The sequence below is a fragment of the Megalobrama amblycephala genome, linkage group LG13, assembly GCF_018812025.1.
Source record: "Megalobrama amblycephala isolate DHTTF-2021 linkage group LG13, ASM1881202v1, whole genome shotgun sequence".
Lineage (NCBI taxonomy): Eukaryota > Metazoa > Chordata > Actinopteri > Cypriniformes > Xenocyprididae > Megalobrama > Megalobrama amblycephala.
This window is the reverse complement of record NC_063056.1, coordinates 27,765,090-27,791,773: the sequence shown is the minus strand read 5'-3', so window position 1 is coordinate 27,791,773 and position 26,684 is coordinate 27,765,090. Positions and strand designations below refer to the sequence as shown.

The 26,684-nt window shown below is 35.9% G+C and overlaps 2 protein-coding genes across 4 annotated transcripts in view; one reads left to right on the top strand and one right to left on the bottom strand.

The window, feature by feature from the left end:
* Nucleotides 1-17,171, top strand: part of ldlrad4b (low density lipoprotein receptor class A domain containing 4b) — a 60,690-nt gene extending 43,519 nt beyond the window's left edge. For both annotated transcript variants that reach the window (XM_048211528.1, XM_048211529.1), the window contains 3 exons: nucleotides 6,041-6,195; nucleotides 8,282-8,332; nucleotides 10,807-17,171. In XM_048211528.1, coding sequence (XP_048067485.1) covers nucleotides 6,041-6,195; nucleotides 8,282-8,332; nucleotides 10,807-11,358 — 758 coding nt within the window. In that variant the 3' untranslated portion in view covers nucleotides 11,359-17,171. The remainder of the gene's footprint in view (nucleotides 1-6,040; nucleotides 6,196-8,281; nucleotides 8,333-10,806) is intronic.
* Nucleotides 17,172-17,344: 173 nt separating this feature from the next.
* Nucleotides 17,345-22,604, bottom strand: fam210ab (family with sequence similarity 210 member Ab). Of its 2 annotated transcripts, XR_007187758.1 has the most exons (5): nucleotides 22,449-22,604; nucleotides 19,752-20,190; nucleotides 18,685-18,796; nucleotides 18,007-18,384; nucleotides 17,345-17,963 (listed from the first exon to the last, which is right to left on the bottom strand). XR_007187758.1 is itself a non-coding variant. In XM_048211531.1 (4 exons), the coding sequence occupies exons 2-4, from the start codon at nucleotides 20,153-20,155 to the stop codon at nucleotides 18,064-18,066; spliced, it is 837 nt and encodes a 278-aa protein (XP_048067488.1). In that variant the 5' UTR covers nucleotides 20,156-20,190; nucleotides 22,449-22,604; the 3' UTR covers nucleotides 17,345-18,063. The 2 variants fall into 2 exon arrangements, 1 of the variants encoding a protein (XP_048067488.1); XM_048211531.1 differs by having other exon boundaries at nucleotides 17,345-18,384.
* Between the last annotated feature and the right edge of the window lie 4,080 nt (nucleotides 22,605-26,684).

The window sequence follows — 26,684 nt, the reverse complement described above, 5'->3', positions numbered from 1 at the left end:
TAAAATTCAGTGGTCTCTAAAGAATAGCACTGGACAACTCATTTAAACACTGTGTGTTCAACAGGAAAGAGTGTGTTCACAGCTAAAGTGAAACATTGTTTGCATCAATGCTTTTTACATTTATTAATTCTCAAGCGAGCAACATGTAACTTGACAAGAGTTTGATAGTTAGACAGCCTGAAACAAAGAAAAAAAAGTTCACCCAAATAAGATCTAAACAACTTAAAATGTAATGCAATTTAGGTAATAATAATTATTATTGATAATATTGTTATTATTTTTGTTATTATGCCGCACTAACAAAAATACTGAATTATTGCTAAACAAAATGCTAGTAAATTATCATGATACTATAAAAAACCCATAATATTAATTAGAAATATTTATTTATGAATAATAATAATAATAATAAAAGTATTATTAATAAAATATTCATATTGTATATTATGTTTTTATTGGTGCAGTCATTTTTGTTAGTGTTGTGTCAAAAAAGAAGAAAGAAAACAATAATCCATTTTTTTTTTTTTAGGGCTGGGACAATAAATCGTTGAATTGCGAATCAAGAAATGATTCTGGATCGATTCTGAGATTTTCCGAATGCATCACGTTTCTCTTTCAAATCGACATCTGTTTTTTTAACAGCAGATGGCACTGCGTGCTTTACAAACACTCTGCTTGCTTCCAGTTCCTTACAAACACACCATTTGAACCTTATAAAAAAAAAATCATTCATAAAATTCGAAAAGGTTGAAGCGAATTACAAGGGTGTTTGCAGTGGGCTGTGTACATTAATCTCGCGTCATAAAAGCATTCTGAGGTGCAAGTACATGGCCAAACCACGCACGAGCGGTCTCTTCTTCTTGAGCATTTTAGCGTGCGGTTAAAAACTAGCCTAGAGCGCCTTCTGCTGTTAAAAACTAAGCTCAGAATCGATTCAAGAGAGAATCGCAATGCATTCGGAAAATCGATCCACGAATCGAGATGAATCAATTTATTGTCCCATTTTTTTTTTTTTTTTATATATATAAACCCAAGTTGCAGCTGGACTCAGTGGATGTATATTAGAAGTCAGTGGATGTATATCAGAAGTGATGACATTTATTGGCATTTTGTTCTGCGATTCCACCGAATCAATATCCAGCCATTGAAAAATGATAGACTGGAGCACAACTATTCACAGCCACTGATTATAACACATAAAACATGAAAACATCTGCTTGACAATCGGAGATGTCTTCGTCTCCGTATTAGACACATCCTTGTCATAGCTATTTCATAAAGTAGTCAGGACAGGAAGTAATGACACCTACGGATGTGACCTCCATCTACTCCACTGAATATGTCACCTTCAAGACACACTTTGCTTCTCTCCATCTACAAATCTCTATTCTCTTCGTCTGCCTCTCACACACACCTTCTCTCTCTGTCTCTCTCGCCCCCCCCTCTTCTCCTCATCACCCACACACACTCTCTCTCCCTCTCACTCTCGTCTGGTCTAGCGCTTTCTGTCTGCTCTGCCTGGTGACAGAGCGGCCTGATGGATTTTGATCCTCTCTCTGTGGTCTGCGGAGAGAAACTCAGTCTGTGTATGGCTAATCTGCAGTCTGTGATACCCAGACCCACTCTCATTTGTTCACGCTCTCGTTCTGTCTCTCTGTGATTGGCATAAGAGGTCAGTGTTAAATAGGACAGAGAGTGTGTCAGTGGGAGAATTGGACAGGACATAGTAACAATCAAAGAACAGCCTCGGATTTGGTTTTAAATGTTTTGATTTACAGTTATCAGCACAAGACCGTTTAAATGTATTGATTCAGACTGGATTTGGATGTTTGCAGAGTTATTGTTTTACTTAGACTGGAGTGCCTTGTCTGGATTTGGGTGTTACTGAATTTACATGGTTGCAGGTTTTTCTAGCTTGTCTAAGCTGGTCATTAGCTGATGTAAGCAGGTCATTATTTGGTTAACAAGCTACCATGTTCCAAAAACCAGCTTAATCACCAATAGCTGGCATATTGTTGGTCCAAAAATGTCTACTGACAGCTTAGACCAGCTAGAAACAAACTGTCGTGTTCCAAAAGCTCTCAGCTTAAGCTGTATAATTTAGCAGGGCAAACAATCACAAAGCATTTCTAAGAGTGGAATCTGGAGTGTTTGTTGACAGTTTTTAAATTAATTAATTAATTAATTAATACATTGTATTACACATTTTTAAGCAAATCTGGGTGCACTGTAAACCTGGATCAGTTGGCAAAACAAAACAAAAAAATTAGGCAATTGGTTACATCAATTTTTAAGTTAAGATATTCAAATTTTAAGTATGCAGAACTTTTTTTATTTTGTACTCATACATTTTAATTGTTATTATATCCAAATATTTGCATAAATTCATACATTTAACATAAAATTATCATGTAATCTCAACATATTTTTATTAGTGGAAACTTAGCTAGTTATAACAAGCTAATTCAGAAATGTTAATTTGCTAACATGTTAGCAATAGCATGGTATAGCACTTGTTGAATGAGTACAGCAATATAAAACATTTAACATCCCTGCTCTCAAACCAAGCCACATGCACCACTTGTCACCATGATAGTAACTCTCCAAAAACCCACATTAACAGAAACTCTTCTACATTAGCATAACAAAACATTAATCACTACTAAATCTCCAATTTAACATTAATCTTACACGAAAAAAAAAACATTAGATGACACTTAATTTTAGCATTTACTCCCTTTCGAGTGCCAAATAGAAATCCCAGCCCAGTTTCAGTTAAACTTAAGTTCTCTAAATGAAAAGAAATGAGTTCACAATACTCAAAACAATGAAACAGTTCAATTTACTTAAAATATGTCAGTTCTGTGAACTCAAAAAAGAACATTTGCTAAATACTAATAAAAGTTCATTTGACTGAACTAATTTGTTTAATTTAAGTTTGTCCTTCTCAAACAAATTAATTATTTTGAGTGTTAGGGTTTGCCCATGTTAAACTCCCCACCACAATGCTATGGATGGTTATCAGGGTGTTGCTATGCAGTTTCTAAGGTGTTCTCAATGATTTTTTGTTTGCTAAGGTGTTCTATGTGGTGTTCAAGGACATTACTAGATTGTTGCTTTTATTTATTTGTTTATTTATATTACAATTTTATTCAGAAGATTTGGGTGGTGCTTGCCAATGATAATTCACCACTGCAATGCTAGGGTGGTTGTCAGGGTGTTGCTATAAGATTGTAAAGGGTTTAAAATTGTTCGTACATTGCTATGTGTTGCCATTGCTAAGGTGTTCTAGTTGGTTGCTAGGTGGTTGCTAGGGTGTTCTGGGGGGTTGTTTGTTAGAGTTAACTGAGACAAAGTCTGTGAAATTGATCTGAGCATGTTAAGCACAGTGGGATCCAAAAGCACAGTGGGGTGCTTCTGCTTTGCATTTTCAAATGTAATAGTTTTTTGTTAGAATTATTTTTTCATTATAAATGTTTTCATCTGGATATTAAAAAATGTTTTGTACGATTTATATGATTTGAGTCAGTACTTCTGTGAAAGCAAGACAATCTGACTTTTTGTACAAACAAGTTTGCATAGTCAGTCACAAATATGCTCATTTAATTAGTGACCTAGAAATATTGCAGATTTTTTTATTATTAATTTTACATCATGACATTTTAAATACATCCTAAAACTGTTTATTTCCAGGTGAAATTCGATTTTCGACTCTCAAATCCCCACTGTACATTTAAAAAGACTTGCCTTTATTGCCTGTGTTTTTGATCTAAAGTCAAGGGAACAGCTCAGCGTTCATGGGCTAGTTTGAAGCCTGCTGTGATTTTGTGTTGTATTGATTCAGTTCCCGTCTGATAGGTTTGTGTTTGTAGTCTTATTTGTTCTTACCAGTATTCTGATCTGTGTCTCATTCTCTCTGTCTTATCTGCCCTCCTGTCTGATTGTCACTTCCTTTGTCTGTCTTGCCTGGCTGGTTTCTATGTCCTCCTCTCTGTGCTCTCTCTCCCTCTTTTGCTTCCTCCTCTTATGCCCTAAATTAGGAGAGAAGTGTTTGTTTCTTTTGATGTGTGAGTGCCAGTATCCCGCAGTACTGCACTGCAGGCAACAACTCACTCTTTCATTCTCTCTTCGTGACACTCTCACTTTCAGCCTCTCCATTCGGTTTACTCGACTGTACGAGGTTCCAGAACGGTCCCTCAGCGCAGTTGGTGGAGAGCTCATTTTTGTTGTCTGAAAAGCCTGTGAACTCCACAAGCGTTTCCATCTGAGAAACAGTCTTGGTCTTGACTGAGAGAGCAAGTGTGAGTCCAGCAGGGTGTTCTTCATGTTCAAAAAGAACACATTTTCAGAAACATCAGTCAAGCTGTTTACCTTTATCACTTTGATTCTTGCAAGCCAGGATATTGGGAAAAAAGCTTCTCTGGTTATTTAATGACAGAAACTTTTTGGGTGAACTTTTTATTTATTTGCTCACCCTAATGTCATTCTAAATCTGTATACTCTTAGTTTTTTCATGGAACATAAAAAGATAATTTGAAAGAATCTTTAAAGGGATAGTTCACCCAAAAATGAAAATTGTCATTATTTACTTAACCTCATGTCGTTCCAAACCTCTTTTTTTTCTGTGGAACTCCAAAAGAAGATATTTTGGAAAAATATTAGGTTCTTTTTTTTTCATCCATACAATGAAAGTCAAATGGGTCCAAAGTTGTTGAAGACAAAGTCATACAGGTTTGGAATGAGGTGAGAGGCATAAATGATGACAGAACTTTCTATATGACAATTCATAAACCTTTATAAACCACACCACTCAAGATCTCAAAAGCACTACAAAAGCATGTTTTAAAAGAATTTCATATAACTTGTGCACTATATTCCAAGTCTTCTGAAGCCTTGTGGTAGATTTAAATGAGAAACGGACAGAAAATGTAGCTATTATTTACCCTTTAATTAAATATGGTGCCTGTGATGCAGGATGAGCTGTCAAAACATTAAATTGAGCTGCATAAAGATTCCTCAGAATTCTCTTTTGAGGGGAAAATAACAGCACTTGAAGGACATAAGGGTGCGTAAATAATGGCAAAATGTTCATTTATGAGTGAAATGTTACTTAAAGAACTTTAAGTAACTAGTTAATGGGTTAGTTCACCCAGAAATAAAAATTTCGTCATTTACTCACCCTCATGTCGTTCCAAATACCTAAGACTTTTGTTCATCTTTGGAACACAAATGAAGATATTTTTATTGAAATCTGAGGGATTTCTGTTCCTCCATTGACAGTCTACGCAACTACCACTTTGACACTTCAAAACGTCCATAAAGAGATCATAAAACTAATCCATATGAATTGAGCGGCTTAGTCCAAATTTTCTGAAGAGACACGATCGCTTTATATGATGAACAGATCAATGTTTATATGTGAATGAAAGCATAAATTAAATCTGTTCATCATACAAAAGGATCATGTCTCTTGAGAAAATTTTGGAGGTAGCGAAATAGCTCAGATTTCATTAAAAATCTCTTTATTTGTGTTTCAAAGAACAACACAAGAGTGAGTAATTGATGACAATTTTTTCATTTTTGAGTGAACTAACCCTTTAACTAGTTACCGGCTTTGAAATATATAGTGATATTATTTGAGAAAAAAATTGCTTATGCTAAATGAATGAATATGTAATGCAATTAAAAATGATGAAAAAGAAAATAAAAGCTTTATCCAATTTCTAGAGCGTATCTTTCAACTAATTTCACAGCAGCTGTACTTGTACTTGCTGTATTAGTGATCTTGCTTTAATCCAGTGAACTATCCTAGTGAACTGTTTCTTCTTGTTGTCCATGTCAAACCAAAATGGCTTTCACCTTTTTTTGCCAGATGATATCACCAATTTGGGAGACTGTAGTCGTCATGGATGTTGATTTGACTCTGCTGCCATCTTTTGGTCAAAATTAGACTAAACAAGTATTATTATTTTTTTTATTACCAGATGTTGTTTTTTCATTCTGCACTGTTTTAAGCTCTTTTTGTCTTTTTATGTTGCAGCTGAACTGGAGTTTGTGCAGATCGTGATCATAATCGTCGTGATGACTGTGATGGTCGTAGTGGTTGTGTGCCTGCTCAACCACTACAAACTCACCACGTGGTCGTTCCTGAGCCGGGCAAGTCAGGCACAGAGTCAGGATCTCTCTCTGCAGACGGTAAGACCCTGTCACATTCGAAAACATTTTGTCAACATTCCTCAAATATTTAGATGAGCCATGGACAGGAATCAACTAAAATTGTGCATAAGAAGCGTGGCCTAGAAGTTCATATGGAACACATAAGCACCACTAATTTCCTGTCTCTTCTCTGAATCTAAATAGGGCTTTCTAAATCTAACAAGAGCATGATGAGCAATTAATTACAAGAAACAGACAAATCACATGGGAACAATGGTGTGGGAACAATATGAAATGTAAACAAGCAAATGGCAGTGTAGCATGAAAACGGGAAACACAAATGAGCAGAATATTTAAGTAAATCACCAGCAGAATAAAAAAAAGATTGTTAAAATGATATGAGAGAAGCATAGAGAAATTAAATGAGTTTTCAACAGTTTTTGGAAGGGCTGAGACTTCGCAAAGAGACTGTGAAGTGAGTTCAAGTGTCCAAGAGCAGTAAAGCTCATAAGGATCATCTAATCTTGTAGAACAACAAGCACCATCTTTTATCATGTCTTAAATCATAAACATCACAGTTCCTTGACATGTGTTCCAGGCTGAGCCATGAAACATCAATTTCTAACACTGAATAGATGTATTTTTCACCTGCTGTGTCATCTCTAAGCCTTGTTTGGTATATATTATGCGGGTGAGCTTTTATCTTAGAAAAGAAGAAAACAGCAGGTCCTAAAAGTCTCTTGAGTGGGGTGTGTGTGTGTGTGTGTGTGTGTGTGTGTGTGTGTGTGTGTGTGTGTGTGTGTGTGTTTGTGTGTGTTGTTTACTTCTGGAAAGGTCTTCTTTGTGTCTAATCCAAAATAACTTGCAGCAGTGCACTGAGCTGATGAGAGAGAGCAGTGCGTGTGTGTGGGGGGGGGGGGGGGTGTCTCATCTCACCCGAGGGATGATTTTCGGTACATTTGCGCAGTTTGTAACCAGACAGACAGCAGGAAATGAATTGTTTATATTAGAAATATTAAGCATTGTATATCTAGAGGTTAGTGCATGTGCTTACGGAGTGCATGAGGTCTGAGTTGTTCATGCAATGGGCGGCTGGACTGAGAATTTTCATGGAAAACTGAACTCTGCACATATTACATATTACAGGACATATTACAGATTCTCTACATGTAATTAAAACGCAACACATTACTCCTTCAGAAAAGGCAGTGTGTTTTGGAAGAGACACAATGGCAGTGTCCCTCTGAGACCAGGGCATGTTGATTACATTCAGCAGTTCTGTCTAGACGCCAGTCAAATAGACACGCGCAGCCCACTGCAGCACCCGAGAGAGACTGCTAAATGACTAGGACTTTTCATTTTCATTCATGAGGGAATGTGAGGGGGAGGGAAGCCAGTGAGGGAGGCAAGCAGTGATGTCTGGGAGAATGTTACTCTCTGGTTTTGTTTAGGTTTTTTAATTAGAATGGATATATGGGCACAGAGCATTATTAGAGTTTAACAAATGGGTTTTACCTTACTTTTCTACTTTTTTTTTTTTTTTTTTTGCATTTTTAAAATGGATATAATTAGGGTTTAAGATATGGTTTTGTTGTATTTATTTATTTAAACTTTTTAAATGTCATACATGAAATTTAAATATGGATGTAGACACAGCATTATTAGAATTCAATTAATGGGCTTTATATAAAATATAATTAGGGTTTAACAAATGGGTTAATTATTGAGAATAATTACTGAATTTCTGTTATTTTTTTTATTTTTTTTGTTTTTAAATGTCATTTGTGCAATTTAAATATGGGTATATGAGGGCACAGAGCATTATTGCAGTTTAACAAGCGGGTTGTTTTATTTATTTATTTTTCATTATTAATATTATTTATATTTTAATGTAATTTAGGTTAATGATTTTGGAGTATTTCTGTATATTAATTTATGTCCATGGTTGAACTTTTATTAGACATTGATTTTAAATGTTCCTCTTTAATCAATGATCAGTTGTTAACAAAATAATATTGACTAGTTATTATGTATCAATATTATTATATCTCTGTGTTGGACTGCCATCTTAAAATTCAAGTAATTCAAAATATTACATCTGTGTATTTTTCATTCTTGTTTTTAGGAGGGTTCTTTGTGGCCATCAGATAATGGGCTGAGACAAGGAGCATCTGAGGTAAGCTGAGTGTTTGTGTGTGTGTGTGTGTGTGTGTGTGTGTGTGTGTGTGTGTGTGTGTGTGTGTGTGTGTGTGTGTGTGTGTGTGTGTGTGTGTGTGTGTGTGTGTGTGTGTGTGTGTGTGTGTGTGTGTGTGTGTGTGTTTTGGCCCTATACTCTAAGGAGCTTGTTTCAAGGGTTGTTGTTCTTCTTGTATAAATGGCATGTCTGCCTGTAACAAGCAGTGAAGTCTCCTCAAGTGTATGTTGTCAATGCCTGTGTGTGCCTGTGCCTCTCAGTGTAGGCGTATGTGAGGGAGGATAGTCTCTGAGACTGTCTGTGAGTGATAGCACTTAAAATACCGTGTGTGGAGAGAATACATGCATATATATTCATTGTTTGTGTGTGTGTGTGGGGGGGTGTCTCTCTCACCGGGATGCAGCCTCTCAGCAGTTCATTAATCTCTCACCCTCCTCTGGCAGCGTCTAGACGGTCGTCTGAGAGACCAGACACTCAGGGTCTATCTGCGTAAATTGCATCCCATCAGCCTCAAACTCGCTAATGTAAACGTGGCCCCTGCAGTAATGAGGCTGATCTCATTGGCTAACTGACATGCAGATTTCACTCATATGAGGATATTTTATCAGCTGCATATTAGCATACTAATGTCTGGACTGGGGACTGTTTAAGTTTGGGGCTCTGGTGAGTTTATATGGAAATGGTAGATTCATTATTTATCTGTGTGGATGTGGCATGAGTAGAATACCATTATTCTTCTGAATGAACACTTTTTGGCTGTAAAAATAGATTTATTTGGATGTTGTTCTAGTTAGTCATCTAGACTCTTTCTCTCTTTCTTTGTCTTTTATGTGGTATGGGGCTGGGTGATATAGCTTAAAGCTATCAAGATTTTATTTGCTTTTTATATAAATAAATATACAAATTAATTATATATATATATGTATATATATATATATATATATATATATATATATATATATATATCAAGAAAAGATGCTATTTTCAAGAAAATAGCATCTTTATGTATATTTTTATTTTATTTATATTACTATCATTATTTCTTACAGTTGTAAAGATTTGGGATTTGGATATGTATGTCTTTTTTTTGTTTTTCTTTGACCATACATGCAGTTTATTTTGCCAAATTCATTCTAAATATTTAATGCTATTTTATTTTATTTTATTTTATGCACCAATAGCTTATAAAATGCCACACAGGGATGATGCAAACAAATTGTTGAATCAGTGTTTTCCTTGGATCAAAAACTCATGAAAAGTATAATGTTTTATATCTGCATAAGTAAATAATATTAAAGGTGCCCTAGAATCAAAAATTGAATTTACCTTGGCATAGTTGAATAACAAGAGTTCAGTACATGGAAAATACATACATTGAGTTTCAAACTCCATTGTTTCCTCCTTCTTATGTAAATCTCAACATAACACCGACTGTTACGTAACAGTCAGGATCATTAATATGTACGCCCCCAATATTTGCATATGCCAGCCCATGTTCAAGGCATTACACAAGGGCAGGCAATATTAATGTCTGGATCTGTGCACAGCTGAATCATCAGACTAGGTAAGCAAGCAAGAACAAAAGTGAAAAATGGCAGATGGAGCGATAATATCTGACATGATCCATGATTACATGATATATTTAGTGATATTTGTGAATTGTCTTTCTAAATGTTTTGTTAGCATGTTGCTAATGTACTGTTAAATGTAATTAAAGTTACCATCGTTTCTTACTGTATTCACGGAGACAAGAGCCGTCATTATTTTCATTATTAAACACTTGCAGTCTGTATAATGCACAAATACAACTTCATTCTTTATAAATCTCTCCAACAGTGTGTAATGTTAGCTTTAGCCACGGAGCTCTATCAAACTCATTCAGAATCAAATGTAAACATCCGAATAAATACTATACTCACATGATCTGACGCATACATGCAGTATGCATGACGAACATCTTGTAAAGATCCATTTGAGGGTTATATTAGCTGTGTGAACTTTGTAAATGCACTGTATTATAGTCGAGAGCTCAGGGGGCAGGGAGCGCGCGATTTAAAGGGGCCGCAGCCTGAATTGGTGCATAGTTAATGATGCCCCAAAATAGGCAGTTAAAAAAAATAATTTAAAAAATCTATGTGGTATTTTGAGCTGAAACTTCACAGACACATTCAGGGGACACCTTAGACTTATATTACATCTTGTAAAAACTGGTTCTAGGGCACCTTTAAATGTATTGAATTATACCCAAGTGGTAAGATATCTGGGCTGGTAATTAAAAGGATGTGGGTTCAAACCCCACAAGGGATGATCCATGAGCAACTACTACCATTGTGCCCTTGAGCTTTGGATAATAGTATTTGCTATTGTCTAATTGTTAGTTACTCATTTCATGACTTTAAATCCAAGATGGCAGATTTTCATTTTAGTTCTTGGATTCTCTCTCTTCTCCTCTGCAGGTGGTTTACGCTCCTCAGCCAAGGGACCGTTTCACCGCTCCCACTTTCATGCAGCACAACCGTTTCAGACGTTTCCAGCCTACCTACCCATACCTGCAGCACGAGATCGATCTGCCACCCACCATCTCGCTGTCAGACGGAGAGGAGCCGCCACCGTACCAGGGCCCCTGCACACTGCAGCTGAGAGATCCCGAACAACAGCTCGAGCTCAACAGAGAGTCCGTACGTGCCCCGCCCAACCGGACCATCTTCGACAGCGACCTCATTGACATGCACAGTTCAGGGGGTGGCGGTGGGCCACGACCTCCCAGTAGCAACTCTGGGATCAGCGCCACCAGCTCCAGTACCCATGGACGCATGGAGGGCCCTCCGCCTGCTTATAGTCAAGTAATTGGGCAGCATTCGGGCATCGTACTTTACCTCCACCAGCACAGCAATAACCCGCCCGTCCCCGTCACTGTGCAGACTCCGCCCAGGGGCCGGACAGATTTAAACAGCCCAGAGAGCACAATAGCGCTAAGCAAAGACCCACAAAGGCAGGAGCTAGTGTGAGGGGGCGGGGCTAGCACACAATTGGCCGATCGCGATCACTCTCCACCCATAAAGGGAACAGGTTCTCCCTCTTGACACTCCCGTGCACAACAGCGCTTAATGTGTCTTCGCAACAAAATGAAACCATGTGTTTAAAAAAAACAAAAAAAGAATATGGAGCTGAGCTTACAAAAGAAAACATTTCATTCGTTTTCTGTCAGACCAGCTACGCTAAAACTGGGGTTTATGCACTGCCTGGAGTCTTCACCTTTATTGCTCTGTATTACTTGTGTATAGCCGACAAATTTAGAGAAAGTAATTCGCACACAAGACAGGCTTTTTGTTGTTGGTATTCTTGTTGGTTTTATCGTTGAATCCCCCTTGAACGCCCCCTCCTGCCCAACCCACACATGACATACTAGCTGTGTGGATAGTAATTTCTTTTTCTTTCTTTTTTTTTTTCTTTTCTTTTTTTTTTTTAATTTAAAGACCGAGATCTGTGCAGCATGAACAAAACAAATGCGAAAAAGGGTGAAAATCCAAATCCTAGTGCCAAGGTTTATGCGAAAGGTGTCATGGGCGTTGACTGTCTTAAAGACTTGTTATACATTTAAATTGAAAACCTTTTCTGAACTTTTGCACTATTGTTGAGGTTAATCAGAGAAATTTGGGAATGGGGTAGTGGGGGGGTGATGTATGTGTTTACTGTTTGTACTGTCGTTTTCATGTAGATCCTATCATATGCTTCAGTGCGAGCTTTCTACCGAAAGGGAAGTGATCTTGTCCGTCTCAGCACAAGAAAAATCTCTGATCCAGCCTAAAATAACCTTGATCTAAAAGAGGCACAGAATACAGAGAGTCTGCTCTACTCTCATCTATCCTCACCACTGACATGTTCAGCCGCTTTCACAGACTCCAGCTGATCTGAGGTCAGTTGGCTGGTGGCATGGTTGACATTTTGCCTAAAAAGAAACTCACTTTACTTAGAGATCCGAACAGGTTTTGACATGTTATGAGATTGACGCTTATTCTAAAGAGGTTCTCCAACATTTTTCTCATCAGCTCTTTTTTGTTATTATCACGTATTTATTATACAATACATATATAGGCAGAAATAATAAAATCTTAATGGTATTTTCTTTATAGACTCTTGAGAAACTAAAAAGATTATAAATAATTATAATAAATCTCTGTGTGTGTGTGTGTGTGTGTGTGTGCGTGTGTATATATATATATATATATATATATATATATATATATATATAATTTGATTATGATATTATATGGGATTTTCTTTTCTCATTGGAGTCTGTCAAGAAAATAGCATCTTTACAATTTTAAGGTCACCATTTCATGCCTTTTGCACTTTTGTTTTCAAGTCAAAACTGAAACCGAATGAACCTATAAAATAATCCAGTTCTCTATTGTGCATTTTATTTGATCATGAGTCACTACCTGATAAAATTTTCCACACTTTTTGTTTGGGTTTCCACCTCTTACAGCCAATACCAGAACATAGACATTCATTGGCATAATCTTCTAATCAAAATGCCAATGTGGTCAAAGGATTTAAAAAAAAAAAAAAAAAAAAAAAAAAACCTGTTTTGCGTGTTGTATTATCTAGTCCCCAACAAGAATTAATCAGGTTTAAAAATGTGGTAAAGTTAAGGGCTAATGTGATGGGCATTTTTGAAAATACCTATTTTTACCCAGCAATCCTCTGTCCTGTTGCCTTTGCTCTCACTCTGTCACCAATCCGAGTGAACCCGACCCTGACACCAGCTCCAGCGCGCACCAGTCCTAAACACTGAACTCTCTTCCTGTCCATATGTGTTCCTCTTATTTGCCACGTAGACATACAGTCAGGAAATCCAAGATCTGTACTCCTCAGAGCGGCTCTCTGCATTCAATTTAAGCTTGGGTGTAATTGATCACAATCATTTAGGCCAAGATAGAGGATGTTGCTCTGACCAAGAATCTGGTGCAGAGGTAGAGAAAATCTCGAAGAAAGCCCAAAGACTCTCTTACCAGTTAGTGCACACACATCCCTTTAATAAGGAGACTGAAGACTGAGCCCCTGTTTTTAGTCACCACTGAGCCTGTCAAGGACAGATGGACTTGTGAATAGGCCATGGTGATTTTTTTTTTTTTTTTTTTTTCGTGCTGGGGATCATGGTCAACAAAAAAATCAAAAGCAACACACTCACCTTTATAAGCTACTCTATTTGTACTCGGAATGTTAGAGTTGGCCAATCAAAATGTGTTTGAATGCTTTTATTTCATGTCTGTGTTGGTTGGCTTTATTCTTTTCTTTCTCTGCTCTTGGTGGGATTTTTGTTTGTTTTTGTTTTTTGTCTATGTGGACAGAAATAATGCCGTCTGGACCCTTGTGCTCCAAACAAGACTAAACAGATCAACACTCTCCTCTTCTATATTTAGATTTCTAGAACCACAACAAACTGGGCTAGATTTGGAATTCTAGAATCTGAACACCTGGACTAGATTTGGAATTCTAGAATCTGAACACCTGGGCTAGATTTGGAATTCTAGAATCTGAACACCTGGACTAGATTTGGAATTCTAGAATCTGAACACCTGGGCTAGATTTGGAATTCTAGAATCTGAACAACTGGGCTAGATTTGGAATTCTAGAATCTGAACACCTGGACTAGATTTGGAATTCTAGAATCTGAACAACTGGGCTAGATTTGGAATTCTAGAATCTGAACACCTGGACTAGATTTGGAATTCTAGAATCTGAACACCTGGGCTAGATTTGGAATTCTAGAATCTGAACACCTGGACTAGATTTGGAATTCTAGAATCTGAACACCTGGACTAGATTTGGAATTTTAGAATTCTAGCAGTCCCTTGGCAAAAATGATGGAATCGCCACATTCAACCAGCTTTTTTGCTTTAAAGCAAATGAACAAATCACAGATATGACACAAAACCATGTCTGTTTAATAGCTTATCATTGTGGTATTATGAAATATACCTCAAACAAATTAAATCAGTTTTCTTTATTAATGGCATATTGTTTTCCAGATCAAGTAGTGGAAAAAAACGTGGAATTACTTAAAGGCATAGTTCATCCAAAAATCATTTACTCACCCTCATTTTGTTCCAAACCTGTATGAGTTTCTTTCTTGTTGAACACAAAAGAAGATATTCTAAAGACTATTGGTAACCAGACCGTTGACGGTAGCCTTTGACTTCAATAGTATTTTTTTCCTACTATGGAAGTCAGTGGCTACTGTCAACTTTGATTACCAACATTCCTTAAAGTATCTTCTGTGTTCAACAGAAGAGAGAAACTCATACAGGTTTGGAACAACTTGAGGGTGAGTAAATGATGACAAAATTTTCATTTTTAGGTGAACTATCCCTCTAATGTTGAGGAAAAATGATGGAATCATCAACAAAAAACACAATTAGTACTTTGTTGCTTCTCCTTTGTCTCCTTTTTTTCATTCAGATTGAGATTTAGACTGTTTACTGGCCCTGTCATTGAGCTGATATGTCTTACCTGAAGAAAATCTTTAACACATAGACCTTATGCACCAGAGAAACAAGCGCGCAGCCATCTTTAGAATTTTGTCTTTGAACTTCTTTTTTTTGTGATAGCTCTGTATATGCTGTAAATGCTACTAATTTAAATATGTTTGAGGCATGTTTCACAAAGTCAAAACGTTCAGCTAAACAAAAATGTGTTAATTTGATATGAAGCTGGTGAAAGTGTGGCGATTTTATAATTTTTGAATGGGGCTGTAGGCTAGATTTTAGAATTCTTAGAATCACTTTTAGCTTCTAGATTTCTAGCCAATTTAAATGTAATTTAATCTCATAATTTTAAAATCTAGAATCCCAGAAAGTCCCATAAGAAAGGCTAGATTAATTCTAGAATTCCAGCAGCTAAGCTCGAAATAGAATTTTAGAGTGGTTTGAATGGTGTATATATTGCTCTTGTCTTTCAAGCACATGCTTTAAAAGCTCACAACTTCATCAACACTTTGCAGAGTCTGGGAAATGTTTCTCTCAGACCATCTGGGAAAATTAACCAATGCTACAAAGAGCAAAGCAAGAGCACAATGTCACTGCATTCAGAGCTGTATCCTATTTAAGAGCCCTTTCCTTGTTACCTATCCCTCTATTCTTTTCACTGGCTGTCTTCAATAGTCTATTTCATTAGTCAGTTTGCTGCTCCTGCTGTTGCTGCTGCTGCTGCTGCTGCTGCTATGCTGCTTCTCATCTGCTGCACTTTTTGTTTTGCCTGTCTGTCCATCATTCATCCTTGCACCATCCCGGTAAAAATGCTTCCCTTTGTCCTCCACAATTTGTTTCCATCTCAAAGAAAGAGCTTTGTGTCGTTTTCTACTGTCCAAGGAGTTTGCATGTTACTCACGAGCTGAATCGGTGCCTATCGATCGTGTTGTTTTTGAGCGACGTAGGAACCCACTTGCACTCTAAAAGTTCCCACCTTAGCTGTGCCTCACTTCCAATGGTGCTTTCTTCTTCTGTGTAATGTTTTTTTTTTTTTTAATCTTCTTTTATTTGTAAGGTGCTGTAAATAAAGTTAGTATGTATGCACATATCCTACCCAATGGGTAGAAACCACAGAAAAAAGACATTGTTAATAATGTAACAATTTATAGTTGATATAAAGATTTTAACATGGTGGCAACAGATTTGTAAATGCCTACTGTTCAAATGTGCTTTTTTTTTCTTTCTTTCTTTCCTTTTTTTTTTTTTTTTTTTTTTTTTTTTGGCGAACAAGGAAATTCATTATCAGAAAGATGCTTAATTATGAAAAGACTAAACTACAGAGCATTTCATAGATTTTTATTGAGTAACATCTTGCTACAGAAAGAAAGAAAAAGCTGTTCTGGATTAGATTGTTTCTTTAAACACTGCCCCAACCACAAAAGGCACATATATATACATAGACATACACACATGGATTTATTTGACTAGTTTTTAATCAGAAAAACATTGTAACTTAGGTAAACTAAGTCTTAAATTGAGATCCAGTGAATGGAAACTAGTTAGCAGTGCCAGACTCCCACTTACAGACACAAACGCTGAGGGATTGTGATATGACAGTCTTGCTTAAAACAACAGTGTTCATTTTAATCCCAACATGTACATGATTTTTCATGCCACCCTGTGTTGTGCTTCCTGTATTTGCAAGTTTAATAATGAACCAAATGAGAGATGTAGTTTTAACATTCTTATTTTTGTTATATACTGTATTTCAGACATTCTTGTGTATGTGGTGTATAGGAGCAAAAAAAAAAAAAAGATTTTAAATTGCAAATATTTATGTGCTGGTGCTCCACTGTACAGTAGCTTGTATTCGCATGTCTATAGTTATATACCTGAAGATAATGTACATAGCGATGCCATTTTGACTACAAGCACCTGACTAACAGCAGTTGCGACATTTTGAGCAATGTACCGAGATGCTTTTGAAGTTTTAGACTTGTTTTACTCTGATGCTTATCGGGTGTCTGATAACAGATATTCAGAATTAAAAAGCAACACAATATCAGACCTTTTACACTCTAAATTTCCCCCCGGCTCATGTTAGTTTGTATGTTCATGTGCGTGGACATTTTATAAACATGCACATACATATTTATTTTATTTACATCATTGTGTTGTAATTAATAGGTTTTAAGCATAAGGTCTGTTATTGTAATGCTTCTTTTTTTTTCTTTTCAGAAAAAGTAATCAAAACATGTTGCTCTAATCACTGTTATAGTCAAACTTTTATGCTTGTACTTCTGCTGTTGTCCAACTGCAGTTAAACTAATAAACTAAAAGTACCAGTTGCTGGTGTGTCTTAATACTTTTATTGAAATTATATCCTGTACATGTTGTCGTATTAATTTTATTACTCTCTCAATGAGCATTGGCATATTGAGATGATTTGAGTTTAGATTAAAAAAAAACTAGCAGCTTCATTCAAGTAAAAACATTTTTAAATGTCACAAGAGGAACAAAGTGGGTTATTAATTGTCTTTATTACCCACTGACTTAAGCAGTCCAGATACTCCATAAACACTAAGTGCAATTCAAGACATTCCACAGTCCAGATTGCTGTGTAGGCAATATGCACACAAACACATACATGATAAAACAAAAGAAAATCATTAAATATAGATATTGATGTTAATTATCACTTGGTTATCAAGCAGAAATATTTTCAGTACTCTTACCTTAAAACAATTAAACTAAAATAAACTCACACAAATATGATTTTGGCTTAATTCAGTAATATAATTATAGTATTATTGCTAGTTCAAGTTTGTTTCTCTCCAAAGACTCAACTTGTAGATTCAAGTGTATGGAAACCAGAGCTTGTGTGTGAACATTCAATACCTTAAAGGGATAGTTCACCAAAAAATGTAAATTCTGTCATCATTTACTCACCCTCATGTTGTTCCAAACCCATATGAACACAAAAGAGTTTTTTGGAAAAATGTCTTTGTCAATACAATGAAAGTCAATTGTTTTGAACTCCACTGTTTCCTTATATGGACATAAACATTTTTTTTTGGTTGAAAAGTCATTTTTGGTTGAACTGTGCCTTTAAGTAAACACCAAACACTTTGTGACATTGTGAGTAATTATTGATCATGTGAAACATTCCTCAATACGCTTAGTTTTTTTTTCCTTTTCCCTTAGTTGACAGCTTGATTCGACCACTGCAAGCCATGCAGCCTAGTCGGCTTTCTTACGGAAAGACATTTTGTCTTTCGTCTCCTGCAGTTTCTCTGAAAATTTGTCTTTCGTTTCAGAGAATCGCTCTTTAGTCTCCTCCATTCGTTCCGAGAGCAGTTCTTTGGTTTCCTCCATCTTTTCTGAGAACCTCTCTTTCGTCTCCTCCATTTTTTCTGTCAGTAGCTCCCTGGTTTCCTCCATTTTGTCTTGCAGGTAGCCTTTAACAGGCGGAGGGGTGGAGAGGTATCCGTGTTTGCGGAGGTACTGTACAGACAGGGACGTGCCGCCCAGTGTAACAGTGTATCGGGCAGGAGTAGCGAGCTGAGATCAGACAAAGTGATAAAAAACACATTCACACTGATTATTCATATATCAAATACATTTAAATCCAAGTAAAAAAAAAAACTTAGATTTTGTGGTTACACTTTATTTTAAGACGTCTTTGTTACACTGTAGTTATATATTTAAGTACTATTAAGTAACTACATGTAGGGTTAGGATTAGGGTTTGTTTTGGTTTAGGGTTAGTTGCATGTAATTATGCATAATTTATAGTTATTAGTAAAGTAACTACATGTAACAATGACACTAAAATAAAGTGTTACCGATTTTGTTTATATACCTTATACATGGCATAGGCTGTGAGTGCATAGCCACCCTGGGAATCTCGCAAAATTCCCACCATCCAATCCGGTAAACCGATGAACTCCAGAAACGGGACCAGATTCACCCCTCTGCAGAGAACACAGAACATTAACATGTCACTCATTTATCTTTACAAGAGAGAGATTGTTTGCTTCTGTAACCTCAAAGTGTTGTTTGTATAGCAGTAGTTGATTGTCCAGATGACGCTGTTAAAGCTTGTCTGTCCTGCTTAAGCTCAGACAGACTTTATCTGGTAAAACTCCATCTCCCTGCCAGCCTCACCTTAAGGTCTGTGCGCTCAGTCTGTATGATTTGATCTTTAAAGCAAAAGCGCCTCAATTCATGTAGTTTAGTCAACTCTTCTAGCCCATCAAGTACCACAAGACAACAAATCAACATACATAATGAGCTCAATTACAAATGTAAATACATCATATTCATAAAGCTACATTAATTGTAGTTGAAGCGCATTATATCGGTACCATATTGGTCATCAGAATTTTTTTAATTTCTTAATTTATTTTAATAGTGCATGCTCATTTTCATTCTTCTCTATATTTAGATTACCTTTGCTGTCAACTAATATTCACATTATCTTTAAAAACACTAATAATTTAATAACACTGTAAATGTAATGTTTAGCAAATCTAAAAATCATTTTTCTACATTATAATATCGTGATGCCTATATTCAGCAGCAGCATTTTAAATGATTTTTGTTTTTAGTGTATTATTTTTAATTTATTTAGATAAAATAGTGTATTATTTTAATATTGACAATATAGTGTTATCGGCCTTTACATGAAAATAATTATGAGCAAAACTTTATCCTAGTAAAACACCAAGAAGCAAACCTTATAATAAATAAAAGACAAAACTAAATATAATACATAAATATTCCTAAATCCTTAAAATGAAATGAATCTGGCAGTCAATGCCAAAATAAAACATTCAGGAAAAGAAATAAAGTATAACTGTGGCACTTGTCATCTTGTTAGGTTTTACTAATGGTGTGTTTCTGTGCAGGATGCTGAGGGTCACTTACTTCATTGCAGCATAATAGAAGCTCCCAAACCACACTGTGGACGTGACGATGTGCACAGGCACCATGACTTTACCATACTGTTTAAACGTCTTTTTAAACCTCTGGAAGAGCCCGATAGATTTGTCCTGCAGAGGGTCGACATCACCCTTACTCTGAAGTTCAGACCCTGCATCAGGCTTATACAGACCCTCAGTCCCTGCTAGACTCTGCGGAGGATTTAATGGCGTTTCTTCCTCTGTGGATGTTTTGAGGCCCTGCTTCGTCCTGATGACATTAGTGCAACTGAAGCAGCGTGAGGTCTGGACGGTCACAGGAACCTCACGTGCAGCCCAGGTGTGACCCAGGTACGCAGAGCGCAGCAGGACCACACGCCGCAGTGTGACTGGAGCCCACATCCGCTGCATCACCTCCCCCACCTACAGAGCGCCACCTACAGGACCTGGACAGTGTCAAAACAACAGTTACACACACAAGCTATTAAAGGGTTAGTTCACCCAAAAATGAAAATTATGTCATTAATTACTCACCCTCATGTTGTTCTACACCCGCAAGACCTTCGTTCATCTTCGGAACACAGATTAAGATATTTTTGATGAAATCCGATGGCTTGGTGAAGCCTCTATTGTCAGCAATGTCACTAACCCTCTCAAGATCCAGAAAGATACTAAAGATATATTTAAAACAGTTAATGTTAGTTCAGTGGTTCTACCTTAATATTATAAAGCATCGAGAATATTTTTTGTGTGCCAAAAAAACTAAGTACGACTTTTCAACATTATCTAGTGATGGCCGATTACAAAACACTGCTTCGATCATTGCTGAAATCACGTGACTTTAGTGCTCTGAACAAATGATTCGAAACAAAAGATCCATAACGCTCCGAAGCAGTGTTTTGAAATCGGCCATCACTAGGTTTTGTTTTTTTGGTGCACAAAAACTATTCTCGTCGCTTTATAATATTAAGGTAGAACCACTGAACTCACATGAACTGTTTTAAATAAGTTTGGAGTACCTTTATGGATCTTGAGAAGTTTGGTGACATTGCTGGCAATGCAGGCCTCACTGAGCCATCGGATTTCATCAAAAATATCTTAATTTGTGTTCCGAGGATGAATGAAGGTCTTACAGGTGTAGAACGACATGAGGGTGAGTAATAAATGACATAATTTTCATTTTGGGGTGAACTAACCCTTTAACATCTGGCTGATGATCTACAGTAACAGTTAAAAATTTGGTCACACTTGAATTTGTTTCTCATGACCTTAAAATCCTTTTGAATTTTTGAATGAAAGGCTTGAAATTACAAATATAAAAGTATGAATTACTTAAATACTTTATGAATTACTTAAATTTCAAATTAAATACTAGATATATCAGTGCTTCCCACGCATAGATACCTGGGTGGAACATTTAAAAAGTATATTTGGTGACACATTTTTGCTTTTATTATTTTTTATTTATTTACTTTTTTCTCCACCCGAGATAATGAAACCATCTGCGATCAATTTAGTAGAAAATCTCCCCTCGCTCTACGTCTGTGTGCGTGAGAACCGCTTACTCTCTCTCTCTCTCTCTCTCTCTATCTATATATATAGATATATAGATTATATATATATATATATATATATATATATATATATATATATATATATATATATATATATTTTTATTTAACAATAATTATTTTGTATGTAGGAGTTAGCCGCCTGCATAATGACACTAAATACAGCTAACTAGTGCCAAGGATACATGGAAATTTCTTCAGTAAAAACATCCTGATTTCAATCTAGGAAAAAATGGCTACTTTGAAGAAGATAAAAACATTTATAAAGTAATATGACTTAAAAAAAAACAAAAAAAAAACAAGTACTATGTTGACTCTGCTTTAGGTTACTGTAATGCAACCTAAACACTTTTTTGTACGTTTTAAACTTGACTATATATATGATCTAGTTAGACATAAGTAATGATTCAAAAGTCACACAGCCTGAGCATGATGAACACATGCCATTGGTCAGGTTAGGCTCTCTGTCAAACACCAGACTGATCAGGTTAAAGACAAAGTCCTGTAATTCCAAAGATTAACGAGGTTAGTTTTAACCAGTCAGCTAAAACTTGACAAATTATCTGTTTATTATTTTTGCAGTGATGAGAATATTCACCTAAACTTTCTTCAGTGTTTTATATTTTAACACAACTGTAAAATGTTTCCAACCTTCTAAGCAAAAGACCAAGCAGCTCAGCCGATACACTAAAGTTGTGCTTTATGTTTAGCTTCATAAGATTATATGAATACAGATATTCACTCAGTCACAAAAGTGTCAACACATTTAATCCACTTAAAGTTTAGGGATACATTCCTGAAAGTGTTTTTATGAACTAACACCAATCAGCCAGGAACTAAGCATGATCAATAGGCTATAAGTTGGTCTTCTACGTATGACATTGGGGGTTGTTTTGGAGGACAGATATACGTTTGCAGAAGTAGAAACACTACAGCTCAAATTAACAGGGCCCTAATCTGAACTTCAACACACTGCTTTGCCACTCCTGCAGGATCATACACACACACACACACACACACACACACACACACACACACACACACACACACACAGAACAGCTGAAACAACACTAAATATATCAGCCGGAAGAAATAGTTAGAAGTAGTTCGTTAGAAACAGAGTGGCAACTTACATTCACCTCTTGAAGGTCTGCTGTGTGTTTAAGGATAGTCCGCGCAGCGCTCCATACCTCTACAGACTCATGTCATGTACACGCACGTTCTCCAGACATTTCCACATGGAGCTGCTGCGCGCGGCATCATGGGAAGTGTAGTCATTAGCGTAGGATCGCTCTGTTTAGGTTAGCCTTGAACATTTATCCGTCTTAGAGACTTTTGTATTTGTCTCTGAATTAGCAATGTTGGTTAGACTTTTATACCTCTCTCTCTCTCTCGTCTGCTCACCAAGGCTACATTTATTTAATTAAAAATACAGTAAAAAACAGTAATATTGTGAAATATTATTACAATTTAAAATAACTGTGTACTATTTAAATATATTTGACAAAGTAATTTATTCCTGTGATGCAAAGCTGAATTTTCAGCATCGTTACTTCAGTCTTCAGTGTCACATGATCCTTCAGAAATCATTCTAATATGCTGATTTGCTGCTCAATAAACATTTATGATTATTTTCAATGTTGAAAACAGTTGTGTACTTTTTTTTTTCAGGATTCCTTGATGAATAGAAAGTTCAAAAGAACAGCATTTATCTGAAATACAAAGCTTCTGTAGCATTATACACTACCGTTCAAAAGTTTGGGGTCAGTAAGAATTTTTATTTTAATTTTTTTGAAAAGAAATTAAAGAAATGAATACTTTTATTCAGCAAGGATGCATTAAATCAATCAAAAGTGGCAGTAAAGACATTTATAATGTTACAAAAGATTAGATTTCAGATAAACACTGTTCTTTTGAACTTTCTATTCATCAAATAATCCTGAAAAAAATATTGTACACAAATATTTTGTACAATTGTACACATTAAATGTTTCTTGAGCAGCAGATCATCATATTAGAATGATTTCTGAAGGATCATGTGACACTGAAGACTGAAGTAATGATGCTGAAAATTCAGCTTTGCATCACAGGAATAAATTACTTTATGAAATATATTCAAATAGAAAACAGTTATTTTAAATTGTAATAATATTTCACAATATTACTGTTTTTTACTGTATTTTTAATTAAATAAATGTAGCCTTGGTGAGCAGACGAAACTTCTTTTAAAAACATTAAAAATCTTAGTGGTTCCAAACTTTTGGACTGTATATATATATATATATATATATATATATATATATATATATATATATATATATATATATATATATATGTATGGTTTTTTTTAAATAATTTCTTGTATTTTTTGAATGAGTTGTTACTAGCAAAATAAAGCATTAAAAAAACCCTAACAATAAAAAATTAAAGAAATTAGATTTATTTTATTTTATTAATCAACGTTATTTTATTCTATACTATTCTATACTTCTGAATTTTACTCTGTTCCGTATTGTGTTAGAATAAGTTAAATGTACCGTTCTTAAATGATCATTTCTATTAATATTTCGATCATTCTCCATTCCTATTAAAGCAATAAGCTGGTAGGCTATGTCAACTGTTGGGTATTGTTTTATTTTTTCCCCCTTTTTTGGTATATTATGTATGAAGCTGCAGTTAGGTTTTTATCCACTAGATGGAGGTAAAATTGGGAGAAACGCGGACCAGGCTTGTAGCTCTTCATAAACTCAAGCAGCAGAATAGAGCAAGGGGTTTCATTGCCTCACAGCAAGAAGGTCTTCGGTTCAAGTCCCAGCTGAGCCAGGAAGCCTTTCTGTGTGGACTTTGCATATGTCTGAGTGGATCTCTTGGTGCTCAGTGGTGCTATGGTATCTCAGTGGCTGATGTTTTGTACTTAAAATGGGAATACAGTGAATCATATCTTAGGGGGTCTTCCTTTGATCACTGCTTTAGAGCTTTCAGACAACCCCTCTCTATTCAAGAACCTTTCATTCTCTTTCTGTTGATGTCCAAATGGACAATAAAGTAAAGATCAGAACAGGTAAATTGGAATCTGCTTTATTTTATTATTTCATAATTGTTTGTTTGATTTCCTAGAGGCACAGAGAAGCAATCAGTAATAATTTGTGGACATTGGTAAAGCAAAAATTACATAAATGTAAGGACATGACATAATTATATCCTTCATGACCCTGCTGCCTTCTCCCTCCAATCATCTGGGTTTCTACCTACCCTTTCACAGGCTTTTATCTCCCTCTGATTTTTTGTTGTTATGCAACTAAGATGATTAAAACAATTCTTCTTGTTATCTTGTCAGTTAATAAGACAGCGGGCCCCAGAGTCAATACAGAAAGTTAAATTCAAAGAAAATTAAGAAGATTAGACAAATAGTGGAAACAGAAAAACAAGATAATGGTAATTTCATTAAATGTCATCATACATTTAGTTTGACTTGAAAATAACAGGGCAATTATCCACATTGCAGAGATGTTCTAATGCTGGGCAGCATTAGTGTTCTGGTACTTTCTCTAATATCCTGGGGGCCTCAAATCACATCTCATGACCAATATCTCATGATCATTATTAGTGTAAAACAAGACATGAAGAGAGTCACTACTAGGAAGGCTGAAGGTTAACATAACTGAGTATTTGTTAGCAGATTAAAACATTCTTATAAGGATGAATAGGGTCACTAAGCAGCAGATCTGGGCGATCACTTCAAATGGGTCACCGTGTTAAATATAGCCTATAATACAAATGAATCACATAATATTATCAACGTGTTGAAGGCAATATGAAATGAATGAGAATAAGTATACAAACAAATGGTCATTTATGTTCAAGTACAACTGAAAAATGATCACATTTAGAAGTGATGTGCGTTCCATACTTGGAATTTGTGCTCTGCATTTCACCCATCTAAATGCACACACAGTGAGTATTAAACACACACAGGGGGGGTAGGTGCACCTCAGTTGTGGGTAATGAGAGTGGAAAAGAGAGCTGTTCATTCAGTTCCCCCTACATATCCTGTTGGAACTGAGACTCAAACCCACAACCTTCGTGTAATAAGTCCAACTCTCTGACCATTAGGCCACAACTGAATAATTTAAACATAAGATGTGGAAGCACTTCATATCAATAAATAAATGCTGCTCATCGCCATAGTTATTACATCAAATCAGACTCAATGCATCAGTAGTGACTGGTTGAAGAACTTAATTCAGGTCCAATCAGTCCTCATTACACTGTGTGCAAATCTCTTCTGACAGAGCTGACTGGTTGTCAAAGTGGAAACCTTGAAACAAAAAGTCCTTCCTTCTGGGATATTGACACTCAGCCTTTGGCTTTCTTATAAGTGCATTGACCTCCCAGTCCAAAGACTGCTCAATCTGATCTTACTTGTGGCAAGGTCGAAGGCACAGTGTGTGTGAACACAAAGAGCTTTTATAAACCTGCCTGAGAAAATGAAATATTGTTTCATCAGATGCATGTCAGTCTAGGTCAGAACCTGTCAAGGTGAAATCAGAGCTCATGCGAGAGTTGCAGACATACACTGGAAAAAAAAGTTTGTTAGATTTGCATAATTTAATTTTGTATGTTGGTCCCACATGAATCATTTAAGTTAAACAAACATAATTTGTTCATGTAATTTCAAGACATTTTAAGTGACCCAATTAAGTAGTCTCAAAGTGAATTTTATATGGCTTCCTGATTCAGATATTCAATTCCAATTATTCTGTCATCCAGTTCAACTTCACATATTTTAGTGTCACTGAACTAAATTATAAGACTGTAGCATATTAATAAACTTTTTTCTAACAACATCACATGTTAACATCTTAAATGCTAAGCATTTAATGCTTCTTCAACAAAACAGTTATGAACTTAGCTCTCTCCCTTTTCTCATCTTGCTCACAAATATATAAAATATCACTTAATTTCAACATTTTTCTATTTCTTGATTTAGCCATATGCAAAGCTTGCTGGGAAAATTGACTGTCATTGAAATCTCGAAAAGGAACAAAACCGACCATCATTGAAATCTCATAACGGAACAAAACCAACTGTCATTAAAATCTCATTAAGAAACGAAGCCGACCATCATTAAAATCTTGCATTGAAATCTCACATTAAAATCTTGTAATGGAAAAAAAATTGCCATTATTTTTAGACAGTTGCTATTGGTTCCTCTTAAAGGAACAATAGCGACTGTCATTGAAATCTTAGAATGGAACAAAACCAACCATCATTGAAATCTCATAACCCAGTAAAACTGACTGTCATTGAAATCTCGTAACTGAACAAAACCGACTGTCATTAAAATCTCGTAAAAGAACAAAACATAC